This window comes from Tachyglossus aculeatus, chromosome 18 (assembly GCF_015852505.1).
Source record: "Tachyglossus aculeatus isolate mTacAcu1 chromosome 18, mTacAcu1.pri, whole genome shotgun sequence".
NCBI lineage: Eukaryota > Metazoa > Chordata > Mammalia > Monotremata > Tachyglossidae > Tachyglossus > Tachyglossus aculeatus.
In genome coordinates this window covers 14,553,594-14,569,664 of record NC_052083.1, presented here as the reverse complement: position 1 = coordinate 14,569,664, position 16,071 = coordinate 14,553,594, and the positions used below count along the sequence as shown (strand labels likewise).

The window sequence follows — 16,071 nt, the reverse complement described above, 5'->3', positions numbered from 1 at the left end:
CATTATTATTCCATCCCCCTTTGTTAATAAGATCCAGGAATAACTAATGGCAATCTAACACACAAACTAAAGTTCCTGTTCATTAGGGGGAAGTTGACATCTCACTTCAATGCTATGAACTAACTATTCCATTTAGGATACATCTCTTTTATCTTTTTAAAAATAGTTATTTGTTAAGCGTTTACTCTGTGCCAGGCACTGTATTAAGAACTGTGTAGATACAGACTAATCAAATTGGACAAAGTCCATGGCCCTCAAGGGGCTCACAATCTTAATGAGGTAACTGAGGCACTGGGAAGTTAAGTTACTTGTCCAAGGTCACAGAGCAGACAAGTGGTAGAGCTGGGGATTAGAACCCAGATCCTTCTGGCTCCCAAGCCTATGCTCCATCCAGCAAGCCACACTGTTTCTTCTTTCAATTAAGACTGCCTTGAAATGGGATGGGTCCTCTTTAAATGGGCAGCCTTGTATTCTGCCAATAAAAACTGAGTTACAAGCTGATTAGTGAAGAATCTCTTAAAAACATGGACTCAAAATGTAAATGGCTAAAACGAATTCCAGAAAACTAGGGAGGGAAATTAAAATTGAAGAAAGGTGAACTCCAAGTCCTGTTTATTCAAAAGAAATACTTCATATTCATTTATTGGGGAAAAATTTCCTAGACAACTAAACCACTTCTATTCCCATGGAACCATTTGAAAACACTTAGCTTTGTCAAAACAGGGGTCCCCCCCCCCCACCCCACATTTTGGCAAGAACATTCCCCTTTAGACTATAAGCTCCTCGTGGGCAGGAAACGTGTCTATCAACTCTACTGTCCTGTTCTCTCTCAAACACCTAGGACAGTGCTTGGTACACCGTACACACTCAAGAGATACCAGTGATTGGCTGATTAGGGAATTATGGAACATTTGCCCAATAAAGACCGCAGAATCGGCCAAGGTGACTACAGGCGTGTCCTCATCTTGAGATGTGCTGAGTTTCAACAAATAGTACTCAACGACATTTCTAAATTTATATCCGTTTCAGCTTTACAACCCACTGGTTTCGGTTTACAACTTTAACCACTTTTTTTTTTAAATGGCATCTGTTAAGCTTACTAGGGGTCAGGCACTGTACTAAGTACTGGGGCAGACACAAGCTAATCAGGTTGGACACAGTCCGTGTCTCACATGAGGCTCAAATAATTAATCCCCATTTTACAGATGAGGTAACTGAGACCCAGAGAAGTTAAGTGACTTGCCCAAGGTCACGCAGCAGACAAACGGCAGAGCTAGAATTAGAACTGAGATCCTTCTGACTCCCAGACTGCTTCTCGTGCATTTTTTGGGGAGGGCACCCCGGGAGTGCAGATGGTAGAGCAGAGTCGCAATGGGAAAATGGGGAGAAAACAGAAAGGAGAGGGCAGAATGGGGGGGGTTTAGGGGTGGTGACCTTATCTGATCACACGTCCATTTTACTTCCAAAGGAACAAAAATCAACTAGCCTATCGTGGAATCTCTCTGACTCATGAACACACTAGTGGAGTTTTATAACTCATCCATTATTGATTGATAACATAATTCTGGGTACATTTTAGTACAAAATACTCTAAACTTGGTTCAGGAACCAATCCACTATTTATAATATTGTTTCAGTGGGAAATCTGGTTCCAATCAACATTGTTTCAACTTAGGACACAACTGTATCATAAATTTGAAGACAGCTGGAATAACCCAAGTTTTCTATAACACAGATGGAGGTTTTGAAAGAACGCAGCCCTCATTTTATAGGCAAATTGGGTGCACTGCAAACTGAAACGTTTCTGAATTTTTTAAAAAAAAATGCCTTGATATTCCCATAACTGGAAATGTACTTTTCCAGTATTGCTAGCCACTGACTTAGAACTGAGTTTAACCCTCACAAATCTAAATTTGAAAATACTAGGAAAATATTGCTTATTATATATGCTCTACATTGATGAGTAGGCTTAAAAATTCATATGTGCCAGAATATAAATGGAAACAAGCAAATCCATTCATAAGGAAAACTGTGAAAAAGGAGCTAGAAAAAGATGGCAAGTAGAGTAAAAGCTACTGCATAGACGAGTGCAGGGTGATAACTAGAATGCAGGCACAGGAAAAGTCCTTTAAGAAGGTAAGTTCCAGCCTGTAGTTGGGTAGGGACCATCTCTACATGTTGCCGACTTGTACTGCCCAAGCACTTAGTACAGTGCTCTGCACACAGTAAGTGCTCAATAAATACAATTGAATGAATGAATGAGTGAATGAATCAATAAGGGGTATTTATTGAGCGCTTACTGTGTGCCAGAGCACTGTATTAAGCACTTGGCAGAGTACAATTCAACAGCTGGAAGACACGTTCCCTGCCCACAAGATTACATTCTAGAGGGGATGACGGACATCAATATAAATAAATTACAGATATGTACATAAGTGCTGTGGGACTGAAAAGCCTTTCTCCATGCCTCACTCAAGTTTGCCCCACGGATACAGATGAAGGAAGGAAACCTCAGAAGTTACTAGAATGGGTTAAAAAAAACCAGAATCACTCCTGTGACCATCTCTGAGAAAGTTAATCTGTTTACATAGCAGGAACTTCGCTGGTGACTCAGTTTGGAACACAGCCTGCTGCAGGGGAAGAAGCCCCATGGCCATTTTAAGGAAGAGTTGAGACAAGGCGCAGGAGAAGAGGTTCTTCCAGGTTGGGGTCCAGAGGAAATGGATCACGGTGATCATGTGAATTGGTGGCAGTCTCACTCCAGTGCCTGAAAATCCCAAGGGAAGGGTCTGGGGTGGGAGGGTGAATTCGAAACATGAGATTCCCCAAGAGAGGATGGAGAGCAAGTTGTGCCAAGACCCACGCAGGAAGGCAGTCAGGGTCTTCTTGGGACGGGGGGGAGGCAAGGAGATGATGAAAGTCAACCCTTGAGGGAAAGCAGGTTGGACAAAAGGGAAACGACACTTGGATTGGGGTTCTTTTTATCTTTATGCTCTAATGTATTCATTACAATTATTACTATATTTTTTAAAATTAAAAGGCAGCTAGAGCTCTAACCTCCATGTCTGTGTTTGGGAGGGGCTTGGGTGGCTCCTGGTAGGAGGAGGAGGAGGGGGAGGATTAAGATGAGGAGGAACGGAACCACACATGGCCAAAAAGATGAGGGACATGGAGCGGCTGGCTGGACCCCCCCCCACCGCCCAGCAGTGATTCCCTTGTTTTTCTGGGCTGCTCATTTGGGAAAAGTGCTCTGCACACAGTAAGTGCTTAAAAAATACAATTGAATAATAAATACGACTGAATGAACCAATGGGTGGTGGCAGCAGCCAGAGATGTCAAGGAAAGGAGTTTGCTTTTCAGGGGTCCCCAATTTTTTTTAATGGTATTTGTTAAGTACTTACTATGTGCAAAGCACTGTTCTCAAAAGTCTCATGAAAGGGAAAAAATAGGGGGACTTTTGGACCTCGGAGACACTGCTGGGCAACTGGACAGTGGTTCTGGGGAACATTCTGGCTAGGCTACGGGCTGAGGCGATCCGGGACCACTGAGTCACGTTATAATAGAGAACCTCATGGATGACTTCTGAACATTCAGACTTCACACTCCATTGTCCTTACTACCTTTTACTTTATTGAGGGAAGAGTCAACGTCAGCTAGAGAAAGTAGGGTGGCTCTGCTCTGGAAACATAAAGGAAAATTATTCTCCCAATGTAAGTGGGACTTTCCCTTTATTTGGAATTTAACATACAGTGGATTAAAATGCTCTCACTTCAACTCTTGAAAAGCATATAAAATGACGTCCTTGCTAAAAATGAATTGCTTTCCTATGCCCAAAGATATTACCATCTGTATCACCACCTGTTGAGAGCCCACCAAAAACAGGTCAATTGACTGATTCCAAACACCATGAAGTGTAATTGATCTGTAAGCTTGCAACGAAGAACTCCCCTTGTGCTTGTGGTCTGGGAGAGTTCTATAAAAAGAACTCTCTTTACAGGCAGCAAAACCAGTACTAATACAGTAACATACTTCAGAGGCAAAGAATGGTTGCAAAGGGCTAAGATGACATACTGTAAGATTCCTGTTTTAACTCTTCAAAAAATGCCATATAGTGGTGTGCTATAATTTACAAACTAAATTCAAGAGAGATTTCTGCACCAATAAGCACTAAAAGGTAATCATACCATTGCTCCTTGAAGGCAAACTGGAGGCAAAAATGAAAAAGACATAGCCTTCTCCGGGTTTCAAAGATACATTCAGGGCCATAGAGTGAATGAGATGCACGATTCCCTTCAAAACAAATTATTTTTGCCAAATGATAATCATAACCACGGGTCCTTTCTCCACTCCACAGACCGGGAGACAAACAGCTAGATGCAGAAGACTAGAGAAATAGTCCCATCCCCTAGCCTTTCACACAAAATCTACTCTGAGCACAGCCCTAGGACAGAAGACCCATTTTGGGTTTGTCTCAGAAAAGGCTTTAGAGAAAGTTAATGTGATCACATCCACTGTGAGAAAACAACAAAAATGCTTTCCTCTATCTTGTTTTTTTAAAAAAAAGAAAAAAAAAGAAAAAAAAAACTCTTAGAAGGAATTTTCATGGTTTCAATGTACCCCAACAGGCAGCCTTTCAAAAACGATAAATATAGAGTGAGAGAACCAGGAACTCTTTAAACAGGAATAGATATAGAAATAGAATACAGTAGGTATGCAGATCTGTTGCAAAGATCCCTTGAAAGCTTTTCTAATTATGGTTTCAAATCCTGGGCCTTATTTTTGAAAGATGAAACAAGGCCAAGCAATAAAATATTTTTAATTTGGAAAACACACAAAAAAATTAATTCCAAAACAAATGTTTAGGTGAATGCAACACAAAATTTAAAAACCAGGCAGCTGAGTGTTGTCATATTAAAATTATCCCTCCAGAGCCATAAAAGTATACGAGACTACCAAAAAGTATGCATAGCCCCTGAATAAGCTGAAATGTTTTATATGAGAAGATAGATTATATTCACAGATTAAATTCTACACTTATTTATTGGGCATTTTCATTCATTCATTCAATCATTTCTTGAGGGCTTACTGCATGCACAGCACTGTACTAAGCGCTTGGGAAAGTACAATCTTGCAAACTCATGGTTCAAACAAGCCATGTTTTGGCTCTGCCTGTTTCTCTGTGTAACTTTAATACAACTGTCTGTTATGCCGTTCCACATGACTTCCTCCAGGCAGCCAGATCTAAATATCAGCAGTGAGCTGCACTACTACTATATATAGGATTGCTTATACACCTAATCCTTAACATTGCAATTTTATGCAACAACCCTAATTTTTAGGCCTCTCTCTGAGGTACATGCATGGAAGTACTGAAAAAACTTTTTTTACAGTGCTATCCACCACCTCAGTCGGTCAGTCAATCATATTTATTGAGTGCTTACTGTGTGCAGGAGCACTGTACTAAGCGCTTGGTAGAGTACAATATAACAGATGCATTCCCTGCCCACAACAAGCTTACAGTCTAGAGGGAACTGAGTCATCAAGAAACACACTATTCCATAATAACAAATTACAGTACTTGTTAAGTGCTTACTCTGTGCCAAGCACTAAGTGCTGAGGTAGGTACAAGATAATCAGGGCAGACACAGTCCATCACACATGGGGGTCAGGGTTAAAGTAGGAAGGAGAACAGGTGTGTAATCCCCATTTTATAAATGAGAATACTGAGGCCCAGAGAAGAGAAGTGACTTGCCCAAAGTCACTCAGTAGGCAAGTGATAAAGTTGTGATGAATAACTCAGGTCCTCTAACTCCTCCGCTTGTGTTCTTTCCAATAGAGCACAAAGTATATCTTAAGCAGAGAAAACAATGTTTTTCTTATAGTGGCAGGGGTTATGATCTTGAATTACCTCATTTTATAGTATGCCTGTCTGTAGAGACACTGTGCACAGTGCTTGGCACCTAGTAAGTGCTTAACAAGTACCATAATTATTATTAATGGGAAATGAACAGGGTGGGTAGTTGCAGTAATGATGGACGCAGCTGAGGTTAAAATTAAAGTTGGAAAACCACAAAACATTATGATACAAAGGGACCGTGGAGCAGAACATAGTGATGGAGTTGGGGGAAACTGAGTGGAGTTTAGGATGCGGGGGGATCAACAAAGTTTTGGGGAACAAAGAAGGGCAGGGAGGAGGCAAGGGGAGGATTAACTCTGAAATGAGTCCTAACCCATAACATGTAAGTCTAAGGGAAACTGCACCCCACAAAACACCACCTTTTTAAAGAATATAAGCTATTAGTAGTAGCAGCCGTCTTCAAGCTTACAATTTTTCACATCAAGAAATTCTGTTCATAATATTCACCAACTGAAAATGAACGTAAACTACAAACTCAGTTAACAATTGCTTCCTCCCCCACGTCAAACCTACCCCAGAGATTGATAGGCATATATTGGACGATAACAATATCCACATTGAGTGCTTACTATGCGCTTGCTACACAGTGCCTGGATAAAATCAGAAGTCTCTTTCACCAAACCATAAGATCAGTGCCAGGTTCCAAAGTATAAACTAGAGTGGAACCCGAGTGGAGTCAGTAAATACAGTTAAATACAACATGTAAGACTGTGAGTCCGATGTGGGACAGAGACTGTGTCCAATCTCATTTGCTGTGGTCAAAATCCAAAAGCCTTATAGCTTTCAGAAGACTTTCAAAGGAGCTAGCAGCTTTATTTCCCTCCATTTACTCATTTTCTGCCTCAGAACTACTGAAGTTTGGAGAAGTTCTGGAGAAAACACGTGGCCGTATGGTTGGAGCCCAGGAACCTGAGTTCTAATCCAGACGCCGCCACCTGCCTGACCTACAACCTTGGGCAAGTCACTTAACTTCACTATGCCTGTTTCCTACTCATCTGTAAAACAGAGATTAAATAAATCACTTTTCTCCCTCCCTCTGATACTGCAAGGCCCATGTGGAAAAATGGACTGTGCCCTATCTGATTGTATCTGCCCAAATACTTAGCACAACATTATTATTACTGCCATTATTATTGTAATTTCACAACTCTGAGCCATCCCAACCTGAGATTTATTCTTGGTTTGCTTTCTTGGTAAAGAAAGAAGAAAAAAAATGTTCTGTTTTCCCATTACAAAAAATTAGTAGTCCCATTTATGGGAAGCTGTATTTCAAATTAATAACATTACTCTTGCACTGATTTAAAATGTATACTATATGTTTGTCTTCTCCTTTAATAGGAGAGGCTAGATATAAGGGAGTTTAGAGGCTGAAATGCATAATCTTAAATTAAGGGAAAAACTGGCATGACTCAGGAACAATTAAATTCTTACCCAGCATCCAAAAATAATCTACATATAGGCACACACAGGGAGCTGCAAGGTTGAAATTTCAGTAGATAATAACAATAACTGTGATATTTATTAAGCACTTACTATGTGCCAAGCACTGGGACAGATACAAGATAGTCAGGTCCCACATGAAGTTCAGTTCTAAGTAGGAGGGAAGAAGATGTACTGAATCCCCACAGGGAGTATATTCCTATTGCCTTGCCTAATAAATATTTCTCATTTTTTGGTATATCCCTCCAAAATTATCTGACAGAACATTCCTTATAAACTTGCAATGGGATTGGATAAACATAGCAACCATTTTGGAGTTATTTCCCTTACTTGTATTCAGAAATACCATCTTATCTATAAAACTGGAGCTACTGAAAAAGACTTTTTAAACATTGTGTAAATCCGAATATTACCAAATGAATGTTTTGGAGTAAACTAGGGGTAACGGTTTGGGGAATAAATGGAAGGATACCAAGATAACTCTTACGAACTCCAAGAATAAAGTAATACAGGCTTTCTCCCCAAGGATGCACTCCAGCTTCCACATCATACAGCAGATTCTCTTTTCTTCCTGCTTCCAAGGCATTCAGTATATCTACCTGGCACCTTAAATGACGCTCTTAAGGCATTCAGCTCTTCCTTCCAAGAAACGGGGGCAGAACCAGCTTCAGAGTTGGGACAGTTTAGACTGTGAGCCCCTTTTAGACTGTGAGCCCACTGTTGGGTAGGGACTGTCTCTATATGTTGCCAATTTGTACTTCCCAAGCGCTTAGTACAGTGCTCTGCACATAGTAAGCGCTCAATAAATACGATTGATGATGATGATGATGATGACAGAGATTCTATTTCTGCTTCTTCCTAATCCCCAAGAAGGTGGGTGGCTGCCTGCCTGTTTGAGACCTTGAAGAACTGATTTGGTGCCCAGTTAAAGAAAAATTCCAGATGGCCTCTTTGAAAAGGATCCTCCCCCAACACACTGCCTCCAAAGCCTGGCAGATAGAGCACATTGCTAACATAACAGCAGTACTGACAGCTCAATGGTCACATCATTCAACAATCTGGAGTCTTGTCCATTCTGGACCCAACACAATCCATCCACAATGTTCTATCTGGACCAGCAAGAGGACACTCGCTCCAGAGACCTAAACTGGGAATCTCTACCACTGGGGATGGAAGCAGCACGGCATAGTGCAAAGAGCACGGGTCTGGGTATCAGAGGACCTAGGTTCTAATCCTGGCTCTGCCGCTTGTCTGCTGTGTGACCTTGGGCAAATCACTTCACTTCTTTGTGCCTCAGTTACCGAATCTATGCCATGAGGATTAAGACTGTGAGCCCCATGTGGGACAGGAACTGCATCCAAGCTGATTATCTTGTATCTACCCTAGAACTTAGTACAATGCCTGGCATATGGTAAGGTTTAACAAATACCATTAAAAAGAATGGATAGAGAACTAAAGAGTTTGCCTCTCTTGCTTATTTGCTGAGGATGGAGGACCTTGCTGGCTGTTAAACGCCCTACAAATGATACTGTTTCCAAGTTGTCCAAGGACCACTCAATTACTAGAGAAGAAACTTTCTTCCTCTCTAGAGAAACCCAAGTTCACCAAACTCTGCTCTAGGACACTGAACATTCATTCATTCATTCATTGATATGACGTATAATTGTATAACTGAACAGTTCCCAAATATGAGCCCCACCTGCCTGAACAAGACAAATGAAGGACCATAGCCTAGAAGCAACGTGTGGACTTGTGGAAAAGAATAGAGGCCTCCGAGTCAGAAGATCTGGGTTCTAATGCCGGCTCCACCACTTGCCCGTTGTATGACCTTGGACAAATCACTTGACCGCCATACCTCAGTTTCCTCCTCTGCAAAATGGGGGTTCAATACCTGTCCTCCTTCCTACTTAGACTGTGAGCCCCATGTGGGTCAGGGACTTTACCCCAAATCTGCATATACGTGATCTACCCTGGCATTTAACCAATATCATAGTTATTAGTGCTATTATTATTCGGTGCCAATCTCAGAACCCTGATCCATTTGACTGTTCCGCCCTTTCCATCCTGGAGAATTTAACTCGCTTGGAGCAAACTAGACTCAGGTTGCTCCATCACAATACACACGGCATCCAAATCCACATTTCAAGTCCCTATTCAGGGTAAGCTGGGCACACTCCCCTATAGTGATCTGACACCTGGAAGTACTAGTGAAGGGTAAATCACCATTAGGGACCACCTCTACTCATTGGAACAAGAATGTTATTCTCCCCCCAGCTGGCCTTTTGACCCCTGTCAAAGTGACTGTTACTTCTGCCCAGCATGTGAGAAAATTCTAGGCTTGAGTTGAATTCTCAATAGTATTGTCTGAAGAGGAGAGTCCTCTGGAGGGACAGCGGCTGGGGCGAGGAGATTTAGAGACTGCAAGGGTGCTCCTGAAATGCTCAGTTCTAAATTGAAATATCCCAACAAAAAGGTTGGATTTGGTTCGCCATGTTGGATGATGGGTTGCAGGTTGCTGGGATCCTGAAGGCCATGGAGTTATTTCCCTAAGGAACAAGTGACAGGGTCCACATGCCCTCTCTGGCAAGAAGAGGCCCGGGTTTCCTCCTCTAGACTCTAGACTCCTGTTTGTTATATCTTCTAGGCAAAGTACACGTAAAAGGTTCCAGTTCATTCGGTAGTGAACCCCACCGTTACTTTCTGGAGTGACCCTGGCTAGCAGTGATGTCACAAACTTGATTTGCGGGGCTGGGGTTAGCAGCTGCACAGATTCTCCCTGCCCACCCATGAAATCCAACATGGGCTGAAGGAGGAAGGTCACAGTATTGGGGAGTGGTATCCTCTCCCTCACTAGCAGCATGGCCTGGTGGCAAGAGCACGGGCTTGGGAGTCAGAGGACGTGGGTTCTAATTCTGGCTCTGCCACTTGTGATCTTGGACAAATCACTTAACTTCTCTGTGCCTTGGTTACCTCATCTATTAAACAGGGATGAAGACTGAACCTCATGTGGGACAGGGACTGTGTCCAACCTGATTACCCCAGCACTTAAAACAGTGCTTGGCACGTAATAAATGCTTAACAAGTACCATAATTGCTATTATTGTCACTGGGAAGTCCCTGATTCACACTCTGCTAAGGCAGCAGGGACCCTGGACTGAATGTTAAACCCTGGCAATGTCAATAACTTCCCGGGGGTCCCCAGTAAGATAGGGAAGGAATGGCTTCAGGATGGGCATATGTGCACGATGGAGCCAGTTGCTTTTGAGATGGCCCCAAGCCAGGGTGCAGCTGAACCTGAAAAGATGCATAATTTGGCTCAAAATCAACTGAATTTATTGAGCACTTACTGTGTGCAGAGCACTGTACTAAGTGCTTGAGAGAGGACGATATAGCAATATAACAGAGATGGTAGACATATATAGGCTCCTTGGAAAACGCAAACTGTGAGGGTTTTTTTGTTTGTTTTAAAGGCAAGGGGGAGGGTGTTGGAGTGCAGCCCAGTGTGAGAACTTGACCTGAGAGCCAAGGAGGCTGCTGCCATTACCCAACCACTAGCCACGTGCCTGTGTTTCTGAGGGGAGAGAAGCTGAGCTGCTGCTGTAGTTTTGCAATAAATCTTTCAGCTCTCCTCTAGCCTCTCTTCATAAATGTGCCTCGGGTAACTTTCTCATGTGCCTGCCGGCAAGTGGGGAAGAGTGTGACGGAGTGGTCGCATGCTGCTCATTTGGAGGGAGGCCTGACCTAGCTTCCCAGAACTAAGCTTTATCTGCTATGCCATTTCCTCCATAGGAAAGTGGGGACTGAGGGGCCGTGGTTGGGGAGGGAGCCCTGGCAGTTTGAGACCGGAAACCCTTCTATAACCTCACAGGGCTGGTGTTAAGGGGAGAACAAGAAATGGGACAAGGCCCGAAAGGCTCTGAATGAAGTGGCAGCCTCACGGCAGTGGCCAAAATCCAAAAGCCTTGTAGCTTTAAGACGACTTTCAAAGGAGCTAGCGGCTGTATTTCCCTCCCTTTGTTCATCTTCTGCCTCAGAACTACTTAACTTCGGAGAAGTTCTGGAAAAACTGTATAGCCTTGTGGCTGGAGCCCAGGACTAAGAATCAGGGGATCTGGATTCTAATCCAGATGCTGTTGCCTGCCTGACCTACTTGACTTGGGCAAGTTACTTAACTTCTCTGTGCCTGCTTCCTTCTCATCTGTAAAATGGGGATTAAAAAAATACCTGTTCTCCCTCCCTCTGAGACTGCAAACCCCATATGGAAAAATGGACTGTGTCTGATCTGATCATAGCTACCCAAGTACTTCGCACAATGCTGGGAACAAAGTAAGGCTTTAAAAATACAACAATCATTATTGTTATTATTACTGAAATTTCAGGACTCTGAGCCATCCCAACCTGGGTTCTACGACCTTTGGAAATTTGATATTTGCCCCATCCCAACCCCAAAGCCCTTATGTACCTATCATTCAAATTATATATTATAAATTATTTATTCATATTCATGTCTGTCTCCCCCTCTAGACTGTAAGCTTGTTGGTCGGCAGGGAATGTATCTGCTCATTCTGTTGGATTGTACTCTCCCAAGCAATTAGTACTGCACTCTGTGCATAGTAAGTGTTCAATAAATAAGATTGAATGGTTTTTTGGGGTGGTGGGCTCTTCAGATCAAGACAGGACTACCCATAGGATATTCCACTATGTGGAAGGGAACTTCCCTCCCCACCTAACCGAAATTCAAATGCATGTGTGCTGGAACCTGACAGGCTCTGAGAAAATGGGACTGTAAGCTCGTTGTAGGCAGAGAATGCATCTGTTGACTGTTGTACTGTACTCTCCCAAGAGCTTAGTACAGTGCTCTGCAAACAGTAAGCACTCAATAACTACTACCGAATGAAATGGGAAGCCTCTTGGTCAAGGCAATGGGTGGGCGGAGGGAGAGTGTGACACTCTCTCCTCTGCTGCCTCAGGCTGCTAGCAGCTAAGAGGGTCTCTCTGGTCTTCACAACAAGGTGTCTGAAGGGAAACTTTAAAATGGAGACTTTTCCACTTCTCTGGGAACATGGTGGAACATGGTGGACTTTCTGATCAGGATGTCTGCTCTCCAAAGAGGGAATTCTAAGCCCTGACATGGATGAGTGCAGGAGTATTTGGCATGGCTACCAGAATGATCATCTGACATCTCTGGAGACAATTCAGAAAGCTGCAGTTGATACAACTGTTTTTCTAGTGTCATTCAAAAACCTGAATTCTGAGGGTAAAAGCAAATGTGAAAGGATTAATATTTGATGTAACTATTAAGGAGTCTAGGTTTAGACAAACGCTCACAAAAAGTGAATCCATTCTTCAAAGCTAAACTCACAAGGGACCTCTCCAAACAGACAGCAAAAAAACCCTTTGCTTATGTAACAAGGAATGGAGTTCAGGAGATTTTGAAATAATGTCACACCCAATTAGAGCAACTTCTGAACTAAAACATTCTTCTACAAAAATAGAAAGATGAATTGTTAATTCCATAAGGTCAAGATCTTCTGGACCATCAATCCAATTGCTCTATTAAATGGGTTCCTAAAGGCCTTAACCCTTGACATGTATTAAAAGAGAGATCTGCCACGCATATTTTACATTACTGTTTAGGAATTCTCCAATTAATCACTGTTTTCTACAAAAAGTGCATTGTTTTTGTGAGAAAAGAGGACAGAGTAAATCCAGAGCTCCTCTCTGTGATCCCTACAGAGATCTGCTTCTTTGAGAGCTGAATGTTTTCTGACTGTATAATCTTTGGCTTCATATCTATTTATAAACTATTTCTTTAAAAATTGCTTGACTCTATTGACTCAATAATATATAATTTTAAATTAAAAATCCCTAGCCTGGCCTATCTTTGATCTTGAACAAATTTGAAAGGATATTAGGTCTGTTTTAAAACATCTTTACACCAAAAAATTATTATAGCCAATGATACAATTTTCCCTCCCATCAATATTTAACCTCCTTGAAGTGAAGTTTGGCACTGGTTATAAAAAGGAATGGGGATTTTTTTTGCATCATTTTCTTCCCAGAACTCAAAAGATGATTTTACAGCTATGCAAGATTATAAGCACACAGTCTTCATGTCTCATCAATACGGTAACACATGATTCCTTAGTACTGATTGCTCTGAGGCATATGTTCATATGACCCACAAGTTTAAAAGCACATTGTTTGGATGGATTAAAAATGCCATTTCATCAAGCTATAAGCAAATTGCCCACCATAAAATCACAGAGCCAACTGGGAGCAGAAAGAAGTTCCAGACCCTTGAAATTAAAATGTCTAGCTACTTTCCGGCTCTTCCCCAAATTAAAAGCATAGTACAACTGATGTTAAATCAAATGGGAGGATACGTGTAGAGTTCCATATATCTGGACTTTGCCATACTTTGTCTGGTGTAAACCTGTTGGATTCCTGCTCTGAGATCATCCCAGATCTGGTCCAGGCCAATCTGCTTGAGTCCATGGGGATTCTGACTCCTGTTTGAGGACATTTTGTATATCCTGTGATGTCTTCCAGTGCCAGAAATTTTTGCTTGAAATATTCTTAATCCTCCATCAGATAAGCACAGGCAGTAACATTCCAAATTCCGTCAAAGCATTCAAAAAGAAGGTCCTTCACGTGGGAAGTCGGTTTGTGAGCAATCCTGAGGTAGGAGAACAAAAGAGATTTAATTAGTGTTGATAGATTGATTCTGACCACGGATTTCTTCTGGAGGATTGAGGGAAGAAAGGTAGGAGACATACTATCAAGAAAGCGTCTAAAATGCCACAGGGGGGCACTTGCAAATACCAATACACTTAAATAGGACTGCTATATCCAGGATCTATTTTTGCCAAGCTCCTTGTGCCAGTGAGGTGCCTCCCTCCTCAGAATCACAAATTGCATCTCGGTGGGTTAGGACGAAAGTATCCAGGGTTTCAGTTATGGAAGGCTGATTGGACAGCAATGAAATGCAAACTTCTTCTTTCACTACTTTTATGTCACTTTTAGGTTTCCTAAGGCACTGGTTATTTACCCACTTTAACCTACCCTAATTCTTTTAATTCTATGTGCCTGGGTAGAAATACAATGCTGACTTAAACCCTATACTAAACACTCTTCTGTACAAGACAAGCTTACACCCTGATGGAGGAGGCCAACACAGAAATATTCACAAGAAATGTTATCAAGAGTAAGTAAAACTGACTGGGCGTCCCCTGATTATCTTGTATCTTAACCCTCTTCTCAGTACAGCCCTCTTCTCAGTACAGTGCCTGGCACGTAGTAGGCACTTAACGAATATCACAATTATTGTTATTATTGGCCTTTTAGACAGGTAGTCTTACAAACTCCTGGGAAGTGTACTAGACACTCCCTTTAAAATCAGTGTAGAGTCATGAGAGCTACTTTTATTTATTTTCTTATTTGTGTCCTCACTGGGGTAAGTTAAGCTGGTAAAATTTTGTTTGGTCTTGTAAATTTGGGGGGCTGCTCTAAAATCAATCAATGGTATTTATTAAGCACTCTCTGTATTCAGATCACTGTACTAAACTCTTGGGAAAGTACAATACAATATTCCCTGCCCACAAGGAGCTTGTTATCAGCCAATTTCTTCAACTAATCCATTCTCCAAACATTTCTTAGCTGCTAGAGATTTGTCCTAACAGCTTTTTAATGCTTACAGAATTCCGCATTTTCTTTCTGCTCTCCAGCTCAAGAAAAATCATATCAAGTCATTATAGTTTCCTCACAAGTCATTTATTTCTTGCAACAAGTTCATGTGCAGCCTCTCAGACCTAAGAACGACAGACTTATTTTAGGAACTAAGAGTGATTCCAAGGACTTTAATAATGTGAATGGAATGTTCAAAAGACAATTCTAACATTCTTACTGATTCAGGGCACTAAACTAGCACAAACTCTTTAGCAGGGTTCCTACCCACTACTAATGAACCTCAACTCTTGCAAATAGCTAATTTAAAAAAAAATCTCTTCATAGCAGTTACAAACTCAAAGCCAAGTACTTAAGAATTTATAAGCCAAAAATTTCTCTAGGGCAGTTGTTAATGCACATAAAGCATGCTACAAACCTTTACTGCTTCATCAGGATTTCTGATGTAACGATCAGTTTTAATGCATATTTTTCCCTTACTAATAAATATCAGAGCTTTCTCAAATATATATATATATATATATATATATATATACTTCATTTTTACTCTTAAAGACGACGAGGCAAGGGCTGATACAGGACATATCCGTGTATTGTGGAAGAGTTCTGATATTTATACTCGGAAGAAAGTGGAAACAGTCAGAAATTACCTGGTGCAGACACACACAAAACACACTAAAGCATACCTGAATCTTTCTGAGGAGTTGTCAGAGTTATATAAAAGAGTGGAATGCAGTTGCTGAACTTAATTTTGATGACTATAAATCGGTCAGAAGTATTTTAGAATCAAGCAATATTTTGAAAGAACAAAAATGTGAAGAATTAAAATAAAAAGTACACTGACATCTTTCACTTGTAACATAAGGGGGCAGATAAAGGCAACTCCCTTGCAGCAAATTAAAACTGTAGAATCAAAGGGCTAAAATGGCTTGAGGATTCCCATAGCACTCTGAAGATGACACTGCAGAAGGTGGAGACTGAAGCCAGGAGTCTGAGAGTCCTTGAGACTCTTTTGCATATTTTGGTCC

General features: G+C 41.5%; 1 protein-coding gene across 2 annotated transcripts in view; it reads right to left on the bottom strand.

Moving 5' to 3' along the window:
* Nucleotides 1–16,071, bottom strand: part of CUL1 (cullin 1) — an 80,048-nt gene that overhangs the window by 37,446 nt on the left and 26,531 nt on the right. Inside the window, exons 1-2 of one of the 2 annotated variants that reach the window (XM_038760184.1) lie at nucleotides 15,055–15,143; nucleotides 13,744–14,036 (exon numbers count right to left, since the gene is read on the bottom strand). In XM_038760184.1, coding sequence (XP_038616112.1) covers nucleotides 13,744–13,883 — 140 coding nt within the window. In that variant the 5' untranslated portion in view covers nucleotides 13,884–14,036; nucleotides 15,055–15,143. Of the gene's footprint in view, nucleotides 1–13,743; nucleotides 14,037–15,054; nucleotides 15,144–16,071 lie in introns of those variants that run through there. The other variant, XM_038760183.1, reaches the window with a different exon arrangement.